The sequence below is a fragment of the Mauremys reevesii genome, linkage group 15 (assembly GCF_016161935.1).
Source record: "Mauremys reevesii isolate NIE-2019 linkage group 15, ASM1616193v1, whole genome shotgun sequence".
Lineage (NCBI taxonomy): Eukaryota > Metazoa > Chordata > Testudines > Geoemydidae > Mauremys > Mauremys reevesii.
This window is the reverse complement of record NC_052637.1, coordinates 30,218,630-30,235,239: the sequence shown is the minus strand read 5'-3', so window position 1 is coordinate 30,235,239 and position 16,610 is coordinate 30,218,630. Positions and strand designations below refer to the sequence as shown.

Genomic DNA, 16,610 nt, shown 5'->3' with positions numbered 1-16,610 from the left:
AAGTGGGGTGGGGGAATGACTCAATTTGCACGTATGGATGTCGGGGCGTCCCAGCAGGAGCGCTTTGAACATCCGCCATAAAGCACTTCAAAGGGCAGTTGAGCACATCGCTTTAAAGGGTCAGATCATCCGGGAAAACTCTGTGAAATTGGGGGAGATTCACCTAGGGGAGCAGGGAGATTCGCTCCGATTTGGACAGGCTGAGCAGGAGGCAGCCTTGACGTTCGCTATTCAGAGAGGGAAGGGTGGTCGGGTGCTGGAGGCACCGGGCTTGGGCATGTGTGAGATCTGGGCTCAGTTCCTGGCTCTGCCACAGGCTCCCTGTGTGACCAAGGACACGTCTGCATCTCATAAGATGGGGCTGGTGTTTCCTTCCTCTGTCTCGTCTGTTTGGATTGTCAGCCCTTCGGGGCAGGGCCTGTCTCTCACCGCGTGTCTGTGGAGCAGCTAGCCCAATGCAGATCTCACCACCCGTGCCGCAACGATCACACTTTAGTGCTTCCGTAGCCGTGCAAAAGAGCCACGCGCTTTGCACCCAGACTGCCTGTTGCCTCCAGCTCCTGGTTGAGACAGTGATCCGGGAGGGCGTGGGGTTAGGAAGAGGGATATTTCTTACTAGTGCCTGTCGAACCTCAGAAATAGGGGGCAGTATTCTGGCAAGCGGCCCCTCATCGGCAGCGGGGGCTGAGATGCTGGAGGAGACGCTGCTGGGGGTGAGGGGTGGGCTGCCGTGAGGCTGTGTGATTCCCCTCCCCGCCCCCAGTGCTTCGGGAGGGGGAGCTGGTTACTTGGGAGGAGCGGCTGAGGAAATTCCTATTGTCTAGCAGCCCAACCGGGCCCTCATAGACAGAGACAGGGCCTGGGGGGAAACCTGAGCACACTGAGTCCTTTCATATCTCCTGGGTGTGGAGCCCAACAAAAGGCTGCTGTGTCCCAAGCGCGCTGCAGTTCTAGCCCGGCTGGGAGAAGTGCTCAGCTCACACCAGAACACGCTTCCAACAGCTGGACCCTTCTCTCCTGGCTCCAAAGGTTCCCCGCAGTGTGGGGCTGCCTCTGTGCAGGCTACGAATTCTTGATCTTTGCCACTCGGTTTTTCCTCTTCCCATGTTCCTTTGCTCCCATCAGGTTCCATCTCTGTCTAGAAACAGCTGTCGCCTCTGCCAGTTTAGTATGGCAGAGCGGCCCAAGCAGGTGGAGTCCTCCTCTCAGTGGCTGGCCGTTGGTGTGACCCCTGAATGTTACCGCAGCTGAGAACTTGGCACCTGTGTAGTTGTATCTGTCCTGGGTGAGCCTACCACGTGCCTCCGCCTGGCTGGGCTAAGCTCAGCTGGATGGGAATCTTGCCCTCCCTGGCTATATCGTCCGGCCCCAGCTGTTCAACTCCAGAAGCTGTGCAAGCAGCAAGGTGCCTGGGTTTAAGACTCTGCCTCGCACCTGGGCTCTGCCCAAAGCTTCTGGCCAAGGGGAAGCTTGGAAAAGTGACATTGCAGCAGAATCCTGGCTCTCCAAACCTCTTCTCCAGTGTCTCTCCTTACTCCGGTGCTTCCCGATGAGTCAAACGTCTTTGCCCTGGCTCAGGCCGTTCGGATAATCAGGAACCCACTGCCAAACTTACCAGAGAAAATGCCTTGCACTTGGAGTTTTATATCCGAAACCCAGTTGGATCAAAATCCTGGTCGCATAGAAACCGCTGGGAGCTTTTCCCACGGCCTTCAGTGGGGTCAGAATTTCACACTCCTGATGACCCATTTTCTTCTAGCGCTCACTGCCTAAGGGTGCTGTCTGCTGACAGATGGACAGACAGATACACAGACATCTATAACCTTGCTCATCACCATGTGGCTTCCGTGTTCTCTTACATTGGTGGTCCCTTTCTAAAGCAGACCCAGTGGCAATGTGGGGTGGGGGGAAGGTAGAGGAGGAAAGCATCAGGGTTTCTGGGGTCATGACCCTGGTCAGATAAACTGTAATTGTGTCTTTAGGAATTTACACTTCTATTCTGCACTTTGGTAGATTCTGCTTTTTGATTTAGAGGACTGCATTAGTGCATCTGCTACAGGCAGCAGAGATCCGGCTACTATACCTACTGCTAAGAGACAGGAAACAAAGAGTAGGATTAAATGGTTCATGCTCATCAAGGTTCCCTACGAGGTCTAATGTTTAATCCATTTATTAATTATTTGGAAAGGAGGGTGAGCAGTGAGATGGAAAACTCTGCAGGTGTCACAAAGCTAGCTTTGTTAGTCATGGCCAGAGAAAACTGGCAGGAACTTCACAGGAGGGACCTCCCCCAGCTAGGAGAATGGACAAAGTGCTGGCAAATGAAGTTAACTGTTAAATGCAAAGTAATGCACCTTGAAGGGAAACATTTAAACTACTCCAACACCTTAGAGGTTCTAAATTAACTGTCTACCAAAGAAAGGGACCTGGGCGGAATAGGTGAGAAGGTATAGACATCTCAGTGAATGTACAGCTGCACTCCTAGAAGGCAAACAAATTGTTAGTGTGTAGAAGGATCTGAAATATGTACAGTACTCATCTCCTCCCCCCTCCCCCCAATCTCAAAAAGGATATGGCAGAACTGGAGGCGGTTCAGAAAAGGGTGATAGGAATGATCCAGGGCTTGGAAAAACTCTCCTCTGACTAGAAATTGAAAAGCCTGGGATTGTTACTTTAGAAAGAAGATGGAGAAGAGGAGACATGATGACAGTGTATGAAATAATGAACGGTTTAGAGACCGTAGTTCAGGAGTTTAGTTCTCCCAGTCTTGTTCTTATGATACAAGTGGCATTCAATAAAATTTTAAAGTGACAAATTCCAAACCAATAAAAACACAATGCTTTTTCACACAACACACAAACTAAGTGTGGAATTTGTTGTCACAGGATGTTCTTGAAGCCAAAAAATTAGCACTATTCAAAGAGGGGCTGGACATTTATAGGGATAAGAATATCCGGAGTTAATGCTAATAAATCCTGCAAGGGATATTAAACCTTATGCACCAGGGTTTAAACAAATCTCTATTCAGGATTAGCATGAAACCTAACCTGAGGGATAGATTATCCCACATCTGCCTGATGCAAGGTTTCTTGCACCTTCCTCTGAAGCATTGAATGCTGGCCACTGTCAGAGACTGGATACTGGACTAGATGAACTTCAGGTTTGATCCAGTCTAGCCATTCTTAGGGTACTTATCGAGATATGATGCCTTCCTAGGACATCAATCTTCAAGCACCTCTGGCTCTTGCGCACGTATTAATATGTCATTGGTCTGTGCCCCTATTCATGATGCACTTCACATTTGTTGGGAGGAGGAGCTCCCCTTTCCAGCCAGGGCTGCACACATGGACCTTTCTTCCATTTAAAACTGTCCTGGAACCCAGATGCAGCATCTGGTCAGGTTACGCCTAACCCATCCCGCCAGCTGGTACAGCCATATTGGTTCAGTAAAGGTACAAGGAGCAGACTCTGGCCAAGACTTTAAGGTGGCTCAGGTGAGGCACCCACATACTTTTAAAAGGATTTGCAGAGGGTGGCTGCTCCTTTCTCACACCCTTTGTCTATCGCGCCTATTCAAGCTGTAACCTCTTCAGGGCAGGGACTATGTCTTATAGTGTGCATGTGCACCACCTAGGACAAACAAGCCCTGATTGCAGTTGGGAATTTCTACTGCAACAGTAATACAACTTGTATATGGCATTCATATTCCCATTTTACAGATGGAGAAATTGAAGCATAGAGATAATTGATACCCATCTCTTATCTAATGCTTTTCATCCGTAGCTCTCAAAGCACTTCACGAAGGAGGTCAGTGTCATCATTCCCCTTTTACAAGTGAGGAAACTGGGACACAGAGGCAAAGTGACTTGCTCCAGGTCACCCAGCAGGCCAATAGCAAATCTGGGAATAGAACCCAGGTCTCCTGAGTCCCAGTCCAGCACTCTAGCTACACAGCCCTTCTTGAAGTGATGTGCCTAAAATTGCAACATGAGTTAATGGCAGAGTCAGGATTAAGATCCCAGGTCTCTGGGCTCCCAGCCTGGTGTCCTGCCTGCTGCACCCTCTTGTGTCCCCTGCGCTAGAACTGGCCAGAGCTACTTCTTTCCTAAGCTGCACCTTTAGAAAAGGGAGAAACCAAGAGCGTAACAGACCACGCGTCTGCTAGTGAGTGCAGGGAGAATAAACGCTAACAAAACTTTCCCACTGAAAAATGTTCACTTCCTCGCAGGGGTTTGGAGCCGTTTTCACTGGCTAAGAGGAAATGTGAGACAAAAGGAGAATTCAAAACACTCCAGGGTTGTTGAGACACAGTCATCTCCTGTCTTTAACTCCTGCTTTCCCTCTCCGTGCACTGGCTGCGAGTTCGTTGGGGTTCTGAAATGGTCTGACCTGTTGTTGGGCAGCTGAGATCCTTCTTGGCAGGCCTGGGGTGTGTTTGGGTTGTTTCCCCCAGGGCAGGGCCGGCTCCAGGTTTTTTGCCGCCCCAAGCAACAACAAAAAAAAAACCTTCCATGAGCGCAACTGAAAGGTGTCTGGAATGCTGCCCCTGAAATTGTGCCACGCCAAGCACGTGCTTGGCTTGCTGGTACCTAGACCCAGCCCTGCCCCAGGGCGTCCCCATGTTGATCTGACCGTGTGGTGCTCTGGACAGGGCTGAGCACTGGACCCACTCAGCAACGTCTAGGGTAGCTAGGCGAGAAGCGCTAGCGGGAAAAGTGGGGGCTCCAGCATGCCTCATTACGTGTATGACAGTCGTGCCTGGAGACAGAGACCCATTGCACTAGGTGCAATACAAAAACCTAGTAAGAGACCAGTCCCTGCCCTGAAGAGCGCACTGTCGACCGGGGTTCTTACAGACCTGCACAAGCCATGCCGGGAATTACTGTCCACGTTCCCTGGTCTGTTGCATGGCAACATCGCTGTTAAAATGGGGCTGGATTTTATTGTCTTTCATCTAACCACTCACCACGACTTGCTGGCAAACTGTGCGCCCAAGGCACTGAATAGCACATGGTGACTCAAACTCTCCCCTAATGGTTCTTTCCTCTAAACAATCGAAGTACCCGCCCTCCTCTGGAGCGCTATATATATCTGTGAGCTTGGCATGCCAACGCTGGTGCCGGTGTGACATAGCGGGCATCACGTGCAGGGTCTTCACAACGGCCATGGGCTCTCTGGACGCATGGTGGAGTGGGTTTTGCTGAGTGCCGGCAGTGGCAGTGCAGAGAGGTTTACCTCTGTGCTTTCTCCTGCTGGCTTGGGAAGAGAGCCCATCCTTTGGGTCTCAATTGTGACTGGTGTTTCAAGGCATTTTTATAGCCTTTCTATGGTGTTTCCCTGCCTCTCGTTACGATCATGTCATCAGGACTGGGACTCAGGAGGGCAGGAGGCAGCTCATGGGAAAGGGAGACTTTTCCCCAGTTCAGAACCATTCCCGCTCAGTAGTAATTGGAAACTGTTACCATCTGGTGCCAAATGAGATGGTCGTCTCAGTGCAGTGCCTAATGGGCACCTGCCCACAGAGCACCTGGCATTAACTGGAGCTTTGCTGGCAGTGACAGCAGAAGCACCAAAGTCTGAATGGGGGCAGAGGTTGAAATATCCTCGGACTCCTTAGAGGTGGATGCCTGCAGGTCAGGGGGAAATGCACTGTCAGGGAATCAGGGCAGGAGGCCACAGCTGTGAGTAACCAGAGGACATTGATCTCCACGGCTGTCAGCCTAGCATCTTCCACCAGCTCTAAATTCACATTAAACTACAGCCAGCATGATGGGTGGCTCGATGAGAAGCCAGTGGGACTGAACGCTTAAGCCACAGCAGCAAGGTATGAACCACGTACATCTTGTCATGTTATCCGGGCGCTCTAATGAAGGGTGCAGTGAGTCAACCTTGCACAGTGCCTGCATCCTCTAGCTTGAGGTGCTGTAGTACCTTACACTAGACTTCGGCCTTGACTTTTTTTTTAATTTTACTGCCTACAAGTAACACAGGGAATCAGAGTCCTCCTGGCAGAGGAGGTGTCTGTCATAGAAAACAACTGCAACCACAAACTCCTAAATGATCTTCTGCAAAGCTCCTAGTTTTGTCTCCTTTGCTTCTCTGGGGGCGCCACACCCCATCTGGAGCGTTAGGCAGTAGCCAGAGACATCTAGTGGCTGAATAAAATATTGCAAGTTCATGCATGGCCACAGGAAACAGGATTTAACAAGTCCGTGTTTTGCAACTAGTTTGACTTCAGTGAGGCTGCAGCTTTGGAACAGACAGAGGGTGAAAGTTGCGCTTCACTGGCTCTCAAGGATGCAAACCGGTTCAATAGCCTGTCACGGGGGCAAACATCAGGGTTCACTGTGGAAGTCTGGCCCTTGCCAAGGTGGTTGGTGCCATTCTGGAAATTCTTAGTACAATAGAAAATAGCCAAAAGGAGGAATTTGGTACCTTGTTTTTCCTTCGCCAGCTCTCATTAGACCACTGGGCCCTGACCGCAGGAAAAGGAGGTATTTGCTCTGGCTGTGAGTCATGCAGGCTGACTGGCACTGGGCTCTGATTAGCCATGGCCTACCCTATTGTTGGTCCACAGGCTACGGAGGGATGGTGGAGACAGCGCTGGTGGCTTCTCCTCCTTAGTTGGGGCTGGAAGGCAGAGAACTGTAAGTGTTTGTAGCTCTGCTGAGAAGGGTGCAGAAGAACCAGCAGTTACTGGAGCCTTTAAAACACACAGCGACTCCTGAGAAAGGAAGATCTCTGTGAAGGGAGGAGTGGGCAGCTAAGAGAGGGGAAGGGAGATTACTTGAGTCTGCTCCTGAGCAGAGACTGAAATAGCTCTGCCAGAGCCCGGCAAGCTTCCCCCTGCCTCTGCCAGGGCACTTTGATCCCAAGCCCACAGCCCCCAACTGTTTGTCCTGCCGCACCAGACCTGCAGCACCCCCTGGTATTACAGGGCTGGGCATTTTCCTCTTCAGAGACCGCTAACCAGACCTCATTGCTGCCAGGCAGCATTCTAGGGCCCCTTCTGGGCCCCAGTCCCAGAGCACGGCGTGTTCCTGGATATGAGCGAGCCTGCCGGGGACAGGTGACCCAATACAATCTGTGCTGAACAGGGCAGTGGCTGCTGCCAGCATGAGGGCACGACACACGGATGCCTTGGGATAGTCAACCCATTTGCACAGATCACTGGCCACTTTAAAGGTGAAACACCGGTTTGGGAAACTAAAGACCCTGCTTCATTCTCCTGTCCTCCAGTATCCCATGGGTTAATTCCAGTATAAAATCTCCCTCCCACACACACACACACGTGTGTGTGTGGTGTGGGGGTGTTCCTTCTTGTGGGGGCTCTGCCAATCACCCCATGCTGCAAACCTGTCTGGAGGTAGAGTTCTCTGCAGCCCCACAGCTGCTCGGCTGTGATTGCTTGTGTGTTGGATGCATTGCATGGGTTACTTATCCCCAATATAAAACTCCACACACACCCCAGGGGAGGTTGTAACGTTGGCTGGTGCATTTCCAGGAGGAAGAGGATGGACGTGCTGCTCCAAAGGACGTGTGCCGGGCTGCTCCTGTTGGTCATGGTCTGTGACGTATGCCTGTGCCAAAAAAACAGAAGTAAGTTCAGCTTTTCTGTGTGTGTCTCTCTCTCCTCTTCGGTTACACTGCTGAAGTCCTTGGCCCTGGGAGGTCTGGGGCACAGGCCTCTCCAGCTGCCTTCTCCTGGCCTGCTAAGCGAGCCGCCTTGTATCTGCTCCTATTCCAATCACTCCTGAAATGCTGAATGTGTGGCAGAGCTTGTGGGTAGCACCCAGGTGTCCTGTCTGCTAGGCCCTGGCGCTATCCAAGACAATAGTTCTCCTAGTTCTTTTGTGTGCACTTGCTCCATAGCTCGCTTCCGTTGGCTCTGTCTGACATACACACGGTCTCTGGTTTTGAGCCAGCTCCCGCTAAGTCTGCGATAAAACTCCTATTGACTAGGAGCAGGCCCAGCCCCTCTGTTCGTGGCTTGCCCCTTCTCGTTTTCCAAGTCAGGCTGGCTTCTTCCGCTTTTGATGCGTTCGATCTTGCCTCCTAGTTAATCGCTGCGTGGCCTCCAGAGCAAGAAGCTGCACAGAGTGTATCCGAGTGAGCAAGGACTGCTCCTACTGCACGGACGAGGTGAGCGCCTCCCCTCCCAGGACCTTGTCACCCACAGTGTGATCACATGGCCTTTCACTAGAGAGAGGCCCCCCATCAGCACTCAAGAGAGGGAACCTGTGTTGAGATCCAGCTTCACGGTTGAGCCCTCTCCTTCTAATAGGCTGGATCCTGGCTTTGGCAACATGGCGCCAGGCTGTCACTCAGACAGTTCGGGGGTATTCCAAGGTTTGGGCTCAGGGCCCTGTCTCTTTTGACCTGCCACCTCCTCAGTGCAGCCCTCTGCTCAGACTGCCGGAGAGCCTCCCTGCTAGGGAAGCTGTATAAGAGGCTCCTTTAGATTCTGCTTCCTCAAGAAATGGGTCCAAAGGGAAACGAGCCTGGCGGCAGCATAATCCAGGGCGGGGGTCGGTTTGTGGTGGGCGCAGAGCAGGGATCTCTGGCTGCTCAGGGATAGACACCAAGCCCCAACTCTGGAGTGAGAGCGAGGGATGGGCATTTGGGTCCTGTGAGAAGCGGGGTTGGGCCGTGACCAGACAAAACAATGGCCCCACTGCCTTCTGGTCCCCCGGCTCTCCAGTCCAATGGCACAAGTTACCATGGTGCAGATCTGCCCAGACGTGAGCTGGATAGCCCAGTGGCAAGAGAGAAAAAGCATTTCTTGCAGATCTGCCTTGGCAGGTAGCAGGGCCCCGGCCTCAGCAAGGCGAGGGGGGGCGCACAGGGTAAACCACAGGAGAGGTGCTGGCTCTGTGTGTGGGAGAAAAAGGAAGGTGGGGGCAGAGAGAGGAGGGACTCAAGTGAACCAAGAATGCAGGAATGAGGACCGGTGAGGAATTTGTAAGAGGGCTTTGTTGTAATTTCAGATTCAGATAAGCCTGATCCTTGGCTCAGTAGAGGGGGAGAGGGAGCAGAGAGGAAATGGGATGTAAAACACAGGTGGGTGAAGCACAGAGACCGCTAGCATAGACCCAGTGTGGGAGAGGTGGAAGAATGAACAGGTGGGGGACTCCCTGTTTTCTATCTAAGATGACGTTTCAGTATCAGTTTTATGCTCTCTGGGGGGAGAGGGGTCAGTGTTTGCAGGGGGAGAGGGCTGACGGGCTGAACACCCTGGTCTTCACAAATGGGAGGGGAGCTGGGGCCTGCGCCGGAGAGGTGTCCAAGGGGCAGTCCCTCATGAAGCTGAAACACCTGCCCAGGCGAGCCTTTTCCACTCCTGCCCGCTCCCAGCGTAGCAGAGGAGGGGCCAGCCGCCTGACCCTCCAAATGCTTCCTGTCCGCACGGGGCTCTGTTTATTTCCTAACTCTGTGGTTTTTCCTCTCCTGTGGTCACAGACCTTCAAAGAATCCCGATGTGACCTGAAAGACAACCTGGTGAGCTATGGCTGCAGTGGGGCCAGCATTGTGTACGTGAGTGGAGAGATGCTGGTGCAGCAGGTGAGCAAAGAACACCTGAACCCTGGAGATAATCCACCAATGTTCTGCTCCTCATTTCCTTGATGAGCCTTTCGCTTGATTGCCTTCGGGCAGCTCTTCAAGGGGCATCAGTGTGTCCCGAACCTCACCTTTTAGTTGTTATAATCTGCTGAGAGAACCTCCTCCAGATTCCTAAATACTTCTTTGCAATTCCACACGGCTAGGCGAATGTAAATACCAGCAGCTATTGTTTACAGAAGGCCCACTCAAAAACAGGATACGCCCTTGGCTAGCTGATTAACACACGCCATTCTCAAAGCCCTGCTGGTGAAACGGATGCATGAACAAAAAGCCGCGTGTGTCAAGCGCTGTTAGAAATGCATGACGGGCTAACTCTGGCCGTGGGTAATGGGATAACGCAGCCTTTCACCTCTAGGGCGCCGGTCGGAATTTAGCCGAGGTTGACAGCTGAGTGGGTCAGGATATGGGGGAAGGGCAGGGAAATGTTGGGAAAATGTCCTTGATCGTTTTCCACCCTGTTGGAAACAATGATGTCAACATTTGACCCGTGTGGCCCAGCTCCAGTTGACAGCTATTGATTGGAAGCCCTGATGCTGTTTGGCAGCCTACCTGAAATGAGTTTGGGATCACAGCACAGTTCCTTGTGGAAAGGGGTAACGGCCACACCCACCCCACCGCAAAGGACACCAAGGCCTCGTCGGCATGGAGAATTTGGGGCAACCTCTCCCTTCTGTTGCTCTCGGACAGTGTAGCTCCTCCAGCCCTAATGTAGACCAGCTCCTGGCGCCCTAGCATGGTCCTCTCACCCTGCCCAATCAACATGGCCTCTGTGGGGCTTCCCCTTGCCAACGCTGGTGCAGCTGGAGTGGCGTGGGCAATGGAAGGACCATCCTTCATGCTGACAGGGCAGCAGAATAAATTATTCTCAAAGCTCCCAGTCCTCAGGTAGGTTAGACACGTCCGGGCACAGTCAGCGAGGGCCTGTCCTTGGAAATCGCATGGATAAGAAGCAATCCACCTCAGTTAGCACAAAAATAAACAGACATCTCCAGCTGGGGGTTAACCCAGACTCACCTGGGTGCAGGAGTTTCCCACTGGCGTCAGTCCTGCCATGTGTCCCCAGCAGCCCTTCCCCTGAGCACGTGCAAGGGGAAGGAGAATGAAAGTTAACCCCTTGTTCACCAGACACCAGCTATTACCCCTGCTTCCCATCGCAAGCACCAGGGTGAATCTCCTCTGCTGCTCCACTAACCCTTTTCTGCTCCCTCCTCTGGCAGAATTTTAGCATCGACCTGTCTCTGAAGAAAACCCAGGTGTCCCCACAGCGGATGTTCATGCGGCTGAGAGCTGGTGAGGAGGCCAGCTTCAACATGGACGTCTTCCAGCCCCTCGAGAGCCCTGTGGATCTCTACATCCTTATGGACTTCTCCTACTCCATGTCTGACGACTTGAACAACCTCAAAAAGATGGGCCAGAATCTAGGTGAGGCTGGAGCAAGGCATGCTAGGGGAGGAAGGGAAGCCAGGTCCCCCTACTGACAGCATGGGCAGAGAATCTCTACCCAGGGCAGGGAAGAGTAACACAACTGGCAAAGGGGTATGTGCATCTGGCCACCAGGTGTTCGTCGTTGGCCCTCACTGCTTAGTGATGCACCTGGCTCTTTCTGGCCTGGGATCCCTCTCCCTACCCAAAGTGTTCCTTCTGGCCCTTGCTGCACTACAGGGCCCATCATGAGTCCCCTTTTCTAGTCTTGTACTAAGCAAAGCTGAAAACCAGTGTCCTAGAGAGCTGGTGTGTTCTGTGTGGTGCCCAATGACCCAGATGCTCTGTTCCCCTCATCCCATAAGCCCTTGCACTAGTGAGGAGCCTTACCTGAGGCGTGGCATTCAGAACAGCTCCATGTGAAGGTGATGGGAAAAGGGCTGTGGTCCCCGCTACAACCCTGCCAGCGCATCCCAGCTCACTGCTCTCTCTCCCTCCCTCCCTGCCAGCGGAATTCCTGCAAGACCTGACCTCCAATTACACCATCGGATTTGGCAAGTTCGTGGACAAAGTCTCGGCGCCACAAACAGACATGAGACCTGAGAAGTAAGTGAAGCTGAGAGGCCCGAATGGACGGGCTTCGATGAGATTGGTCAGGGAACGCTAGTCTGTCTCCTCATTGGCTCCCCCGCTCCGCAGTCTCCAGTGCTCAAACCCCTGTCCCAGTTCCTTCTCTTTGATAACTGCAAACCTCTCCTTTCCTGCCCTCCATGCTGGTGTCTCCCAAACACCACGGCTAATGCCATCTGCTGCCTGTCCTGCCACAAGCCCACATCAGCCCCACTCCTTGGGTCCAATCCTGGGCTTCCCTTTTCCTACAACAACAAATTCAAGCCGCACATTCTCTCATAGAGTTTAAGGCCAGAAGAGACAAGATCATCTAGTGTGGCCTTCTGTACATCACTAAACACCATCCACCCACTTCCATGCCAAGCCAAGAACCAGAATTAGACCGAAGTATTACCACCCTCAGGAGACTAGTCGACTGGGTGCCTTCAGAGTCCTACGTGATCTTGCTCCCACTCGTGTCTCTGCTCTCTCTGCCTGTGCTCCTCCCAGTCATCTCACCTCACTGCTCCTCATGTCACTTTTTGGACCTCTCAGCTTCATGCCTTTGTGCTGCCCCGCCACCTGGAAAAGGGGCTCTTCGTTCTGGGACCACCTGTCTCTCCTGCTTCTAATCCTTCTTTCTGCACCAATTCCTCCAGGGATCTCCTCTATCCTCTCACCAGTGATCCTCATGCAGGGCCCTTCCTTGCACACCCTCTTGTCCCAGGCCTTGCCATGGGTTGCAGGGGCAGTACCTTGCTCTGTGCCAGACACATTTACGGCACCATATGTGGTAATCTCTTGATGACTCCAGTAGCCAAGCCCCATTTGAAAGCCCTTGCCTCCCCTTTTCTCCATCAGGCTGCGAGAGCCCTGGAGGGACGCCGACTCACCCTTCTCCTTTAAGAACGTCATCCGCCTGACCAGCAACATCAATCATTTCAGCCAGGAGCTGATGAAAGAGCGCATCTCCGGCAACCTGGACGCCCCGGAGGGGGGCTTCGATGCCATCCTGCAGACGGCTGTTTGCAAGGTGAGCATGGAGGGGGCTGGCTCCTTTGGATGGTTTGTGTGTTGGTTGGGAGAGAGACAGCAGGTGGGATGGGTGACTAGCAATGTGGCTAACCTGAGCCCAGAACTCAGGGCCATACCTGGTGGGAGCTACTGCTCTCCCAGGATGGCCAGTCCGCTGCACCTGCTGCTGTTGCTGAGACGGCTTGTCTCGTCTTCCTGGAGTAAACCCCACTGAGAGAGTGCCTCCAGTCTGTGGTGCCCCCCTTGGGTCCCCTCACCCTCTGAGCAGTTCCCTTGTTCCTAGGGTTGTGTGGATCTGCTCCCCAGAGGCCAGCATGTCGTGGCAGCAGGTGTTCTGGCTGGGGAAACGGATAATTCCCTTATCAGTAGGCTAGCGCCCTGCAAGATATATCCAGTAACAGCCTGCTTCTCCACTGCGGCTGGACCTACCTGGACCGCCCCAGAGGCTCGGTGGGAGATGTGCACTGGGGGAGCAGGGAAGGGAGTTAATCCTTTCATCTCTGCCATTTTTGAATTCCCTGGGCTGCGTGGCAGCTGGACGTGTGCACTAGCGGCGAAGGCGGGGATTATGAACAGAGTCAGGTACCCAGAGACCCATTGACTTTCAGTGAGGAGTCGGCTCGGAAAAGCCTTGCCTGCCACCACTAGCGCGCTCGCTTGAGACTGGCCCTGTGCATTGTGTTTGGGCAAGTGAATGAAATGCCCCTCACCCTCCTTCTCTCTGGCCCTAGGAGAAAATTGGCTGGCGGACTGACAGCACTCACCTGCTGGTGTTCTCCACCGAGTCCGCCTTCCACTATGAAGCTGACGGCACCAACGTCCTGTCAGGGATCCTGCCGAGGAATGATGAGCAGTGTCACCTGAACCGAGCGGGCACCTACACCTACGATACCCGGCAGGACTACCCCTCCGTGCCCACCCTGGTGCGCCTGCTGGGCCAGCACAACATCATCCCAATCTTCGCCGTCACCAACCACTCCTACAGCTACTACGAGGTGAAAGGGCTGGGCGGGCAGACGGCGGGGTGGGAGGTGCAGGGAGTTCAGGCAATGGTCATGGGTAGGGTTGCCAACTTTCTACTCACACAAAACTGCCCCTCCTCTGAGATCCCACCCATGCCACTCTCCTTCTCCCAGGCCCCGCCCTCACTCACTCCATCCCCCCTCCCTCTGTTGCTCACTCTCCCCACTCACACTCACTCGCTCATTTTCACTGGGCTGGCTCCAGGCACTGAGGTGTGGGAGGGGGTGAGGGCTCCGGGTAATGGTGTGGGCTCCAGGGTGGGGCCAGAAATGAGTTCAGAGTGCGGAAGGGGGCTCCAGTGAGGCAGTGGGTTGGGATGTGGGGGGGGCTCTGGCTGGGGGTTCAGGCTCTGATGTGAGGCTGGGGATGAGATATTTTGGGTGCAGGAGGGGGATAAGGGCTGGGGCTGAGGGGTTTGGAGGGCTGGAGTGGGATCAGGGCTGGGGGAGGGGGTTGGGGGGCGGGGGAGGGAGTGAGAGTTCCAGCTGGGAGTGGTGGGGCTGGGGTGGGGCTGGGGATGAGGGGTTTGGGGTACAGGAGAGTGCTCCGGGCTGGGATTGAGGGGTTCGGAGGGCGGGAGGGGGATCGGGGCTGGGGCAGGGGGTTGGGGCACGGGAGGGGGTCAGGGTACAGGCTCTGGGCGGCACTTACCTGAAGCAGCTCCCAGAAACAGCGGCATGACTCCCCTCCTGCTCCTAAGTGGATGCGTGGCCAGGTGGTTCTGCGTGATGCCTGATCCGCAGGCGTTGCTCCCACAGCTCCCATTGGCTATGGTTCCTGGCCAATGAGAGCTGGGGGGCAGTGCTTGGGTGGAGGCAGTGTGCGGAGCCCCCTGGCTGCCCCTATGTGTAGGAGCCGGAAGGGGGACATGCTAGCTGCTTCCTGGGAGCTGCGTGGTGCGGAGGCTAGCAGGGAGCCTGCCAGCCCTGCTGTGCAGTGCCGCGAACCAGACAGTCAACAGCCCTGTCAGCGGTGCTGACTGGAGCCACCAGGATCCCTTTTCAACCAGGTGTTCCAGTCGAAAACTGGACACCTGGTCACCTTAGTCATGGGGCCAGATAAATACCTCAGAGGGAGAGCAAGGGACTGCTTAGGAGGAAAACTGTATGGATGCTGAATGGAATCAAATCTCTGTCAGGGGACCCATCTATCAGCCTGTGGGTGAGGTAATACCTTCTATTGGACCAACCTCTGTTAGTAGTTTGGCTGTGATGTAGCAAAGGGGGTGCTGGTCATGACCCCAGGGGTCAGCTGGCCAGGAATTCTCGGTCGGAATGATTTTCCAATGGAAAATGCCCTTTTCACAAAATTTTTGAAATTTTCTGTGGGGGAAACATTTCTGTTTTGCCAAAAAAATTCCACTTTCCATCAGGAAAATGGCAGCTTCTCGGTTGGAAGGCTCCTGTCCGTTTCACTTCCTGCTTTCAGACAGGCAGCTGGCAAGCCGAAATATTCCATTTGGGTTCTCCCAAAACTGAACTTTCCTTAGTTGGCAAACTCTGGCATTTCCCCTTCCCCTGGAGTATCTCTCCCCTCTGCTGCGATGGAGCAAACAGGCCGTACGATGTGGCACCACTACCCACTCTGAACGGGGCATTGCAGCTCAAGGAGCGAAGGTTCTTGTCTTCAGACATGATAAGCATCAATGGGAGCTGCAGGCGCTCAGTGTTTCTGAACCTGGAGCCTTAAATTAACTCCTAAGGAGGACTTAGCTTCCTCTCCCTTTTGTTTTGCAGAAGCTGCACAAGTATTTCCCCATCTCAGAAATCGGGGTGCTGCAGGAAGACTCCTCCAATATCGTGGAGCTGATTCGCATGGCTTTCGAGGTAAGAGATGACCTCTGGGGTGTCAGTCTAGCTCACAGAATCAAGCCGCTGGGCAGCTGGGTAGGGGGAGCATTTTGCCAGGGAAAGAGTAGTGGGGCCCTTTGTAACCCCCTGGGCAGGCGAGAAGGGGTGGCATGGTTGGGTTATGCGCTGAAGATAAGTGCTGTTGGGATCTATCTTTTGTTCTTCCATCCCAGCGTATCCGTTCCAAGATGGACATCCGGGCTGACTCAGTCCCTAAGTCCATGAAGACAGAAGTTACCTCCTTGAAATATAAAAAGACAGAGTCTGGCTCGTTCCATGTCACTCGCGGGGAAGTGGTAAGTCCTACACTGAGCTTCTATCCATCTGTAACGGTTCTTAGGGTGCCCAGGGTTGTGAGCCACCTTGTTACCTCCCTACCTCCAGCGTGAGAGAGACTTGCTTGTGCTGCACTGGGTGTCAGCTCCCTGACACCACCAGCTGTCAGCCACCCAAACAGTCTTTCTGGGCTATGCCAGCCGAACTTTGCCTTGCTGGTTACCAGTAGATGCACCCCACTCCAAGTCCCTTTGAAGCGTTCTCCTGTTACGTCCAGCCCCTGACACTGAACGCTCACAGAAATGACCAGGTTTGCTGTCCCCAAGAGAACACTACACACAGTTTGACTGGTTCAACACAAGACCAGCTCCTATAGGTACATCAGAGCACTGAGAGATATTTATAGTGAAAACCATCTGAAGTTTATCATTAAAGATTAAGCTTGAAGAGACGGTGAGTGAGGATAATGGAAACAGGATGATTAAGTGTAAAACAAAGTAGAGTGCACTTCCTGGATCCATATGCGGCTCCTTGTATAGGCACCGGCTCCGGGGCTGAAGCTACAGGCACCAACTTTCCAATATCCGGGGGGGTGCTCCCTGCTCAACCCCTGGCTCTGCCACAGGCCCTGCCCCCACTCACCCCTTCCCGCCTCCTCCCCATAGCCTGCTGTGCCCTCCCCCCCCCCAGCCTCCTGCATGCCAGGACATAGCTGATCAGGAGGCGGAGGCGTGGAGAGAGCTGGAGGTAGGTGAGAGGTCCTGGGAGCGAGCA

General features: G+C 53.7%; 1 protein-coding gene across 4 annotated transcripts in view; it reads left to right on the top strand.

Moving 5' to 3' along the window:
- The window catches only part of ITGB4 (integrin subunit beta 4), a 54,877-nt gene that overhangs the window by 4,734 nt on the left and 33,533 nt on the right, over positions 1–16,610 (top strand). For 3 of the 4 annotated variants that reach the window (XM_039501226.1, XM_039501229.1, XM_039501225.1), the window contains exons 2-10: positions 7,505–7,599; positions 8,060–8,142; positions 9,460–9,561; positions 10,839–11,043; positions 11,553–11,649; positions 12,514–12,685; positions 13,419–13,682; positions 15,447–15,536; positions 15,734–15,856. In XM_039501226.1, the coding sequence (XP_039357160.1) occupies positions 7,515–7,599; positions 8,060–8,142; positions 9,460–9,561; positions 10,839–11,043; positions 11,553–11,649; positions 12,514–12,685; positions 13,419–13,682; positions 15,447–15,536; positions 15,734–15,856 (1,221 nt within the window). In that variant the 5' untranslated portion in view covers positions 7,505–7,514. Of the gene's footprint in view, positions 1–7,504; positions 7,600–8,059; positions 8,143–8,987; positions 9,061–9,459; positions 9,562–10,838; positions 11,044–11,552; positions 11,650–12,513; positions 12,686–13,418; positions 13,683–15,446; positions 15,537–15,733; positions 15,857–16,610 lie in introns of those variants that run through there. The other variant, XM_039501228.1, reaches the window with a different exon arrangement.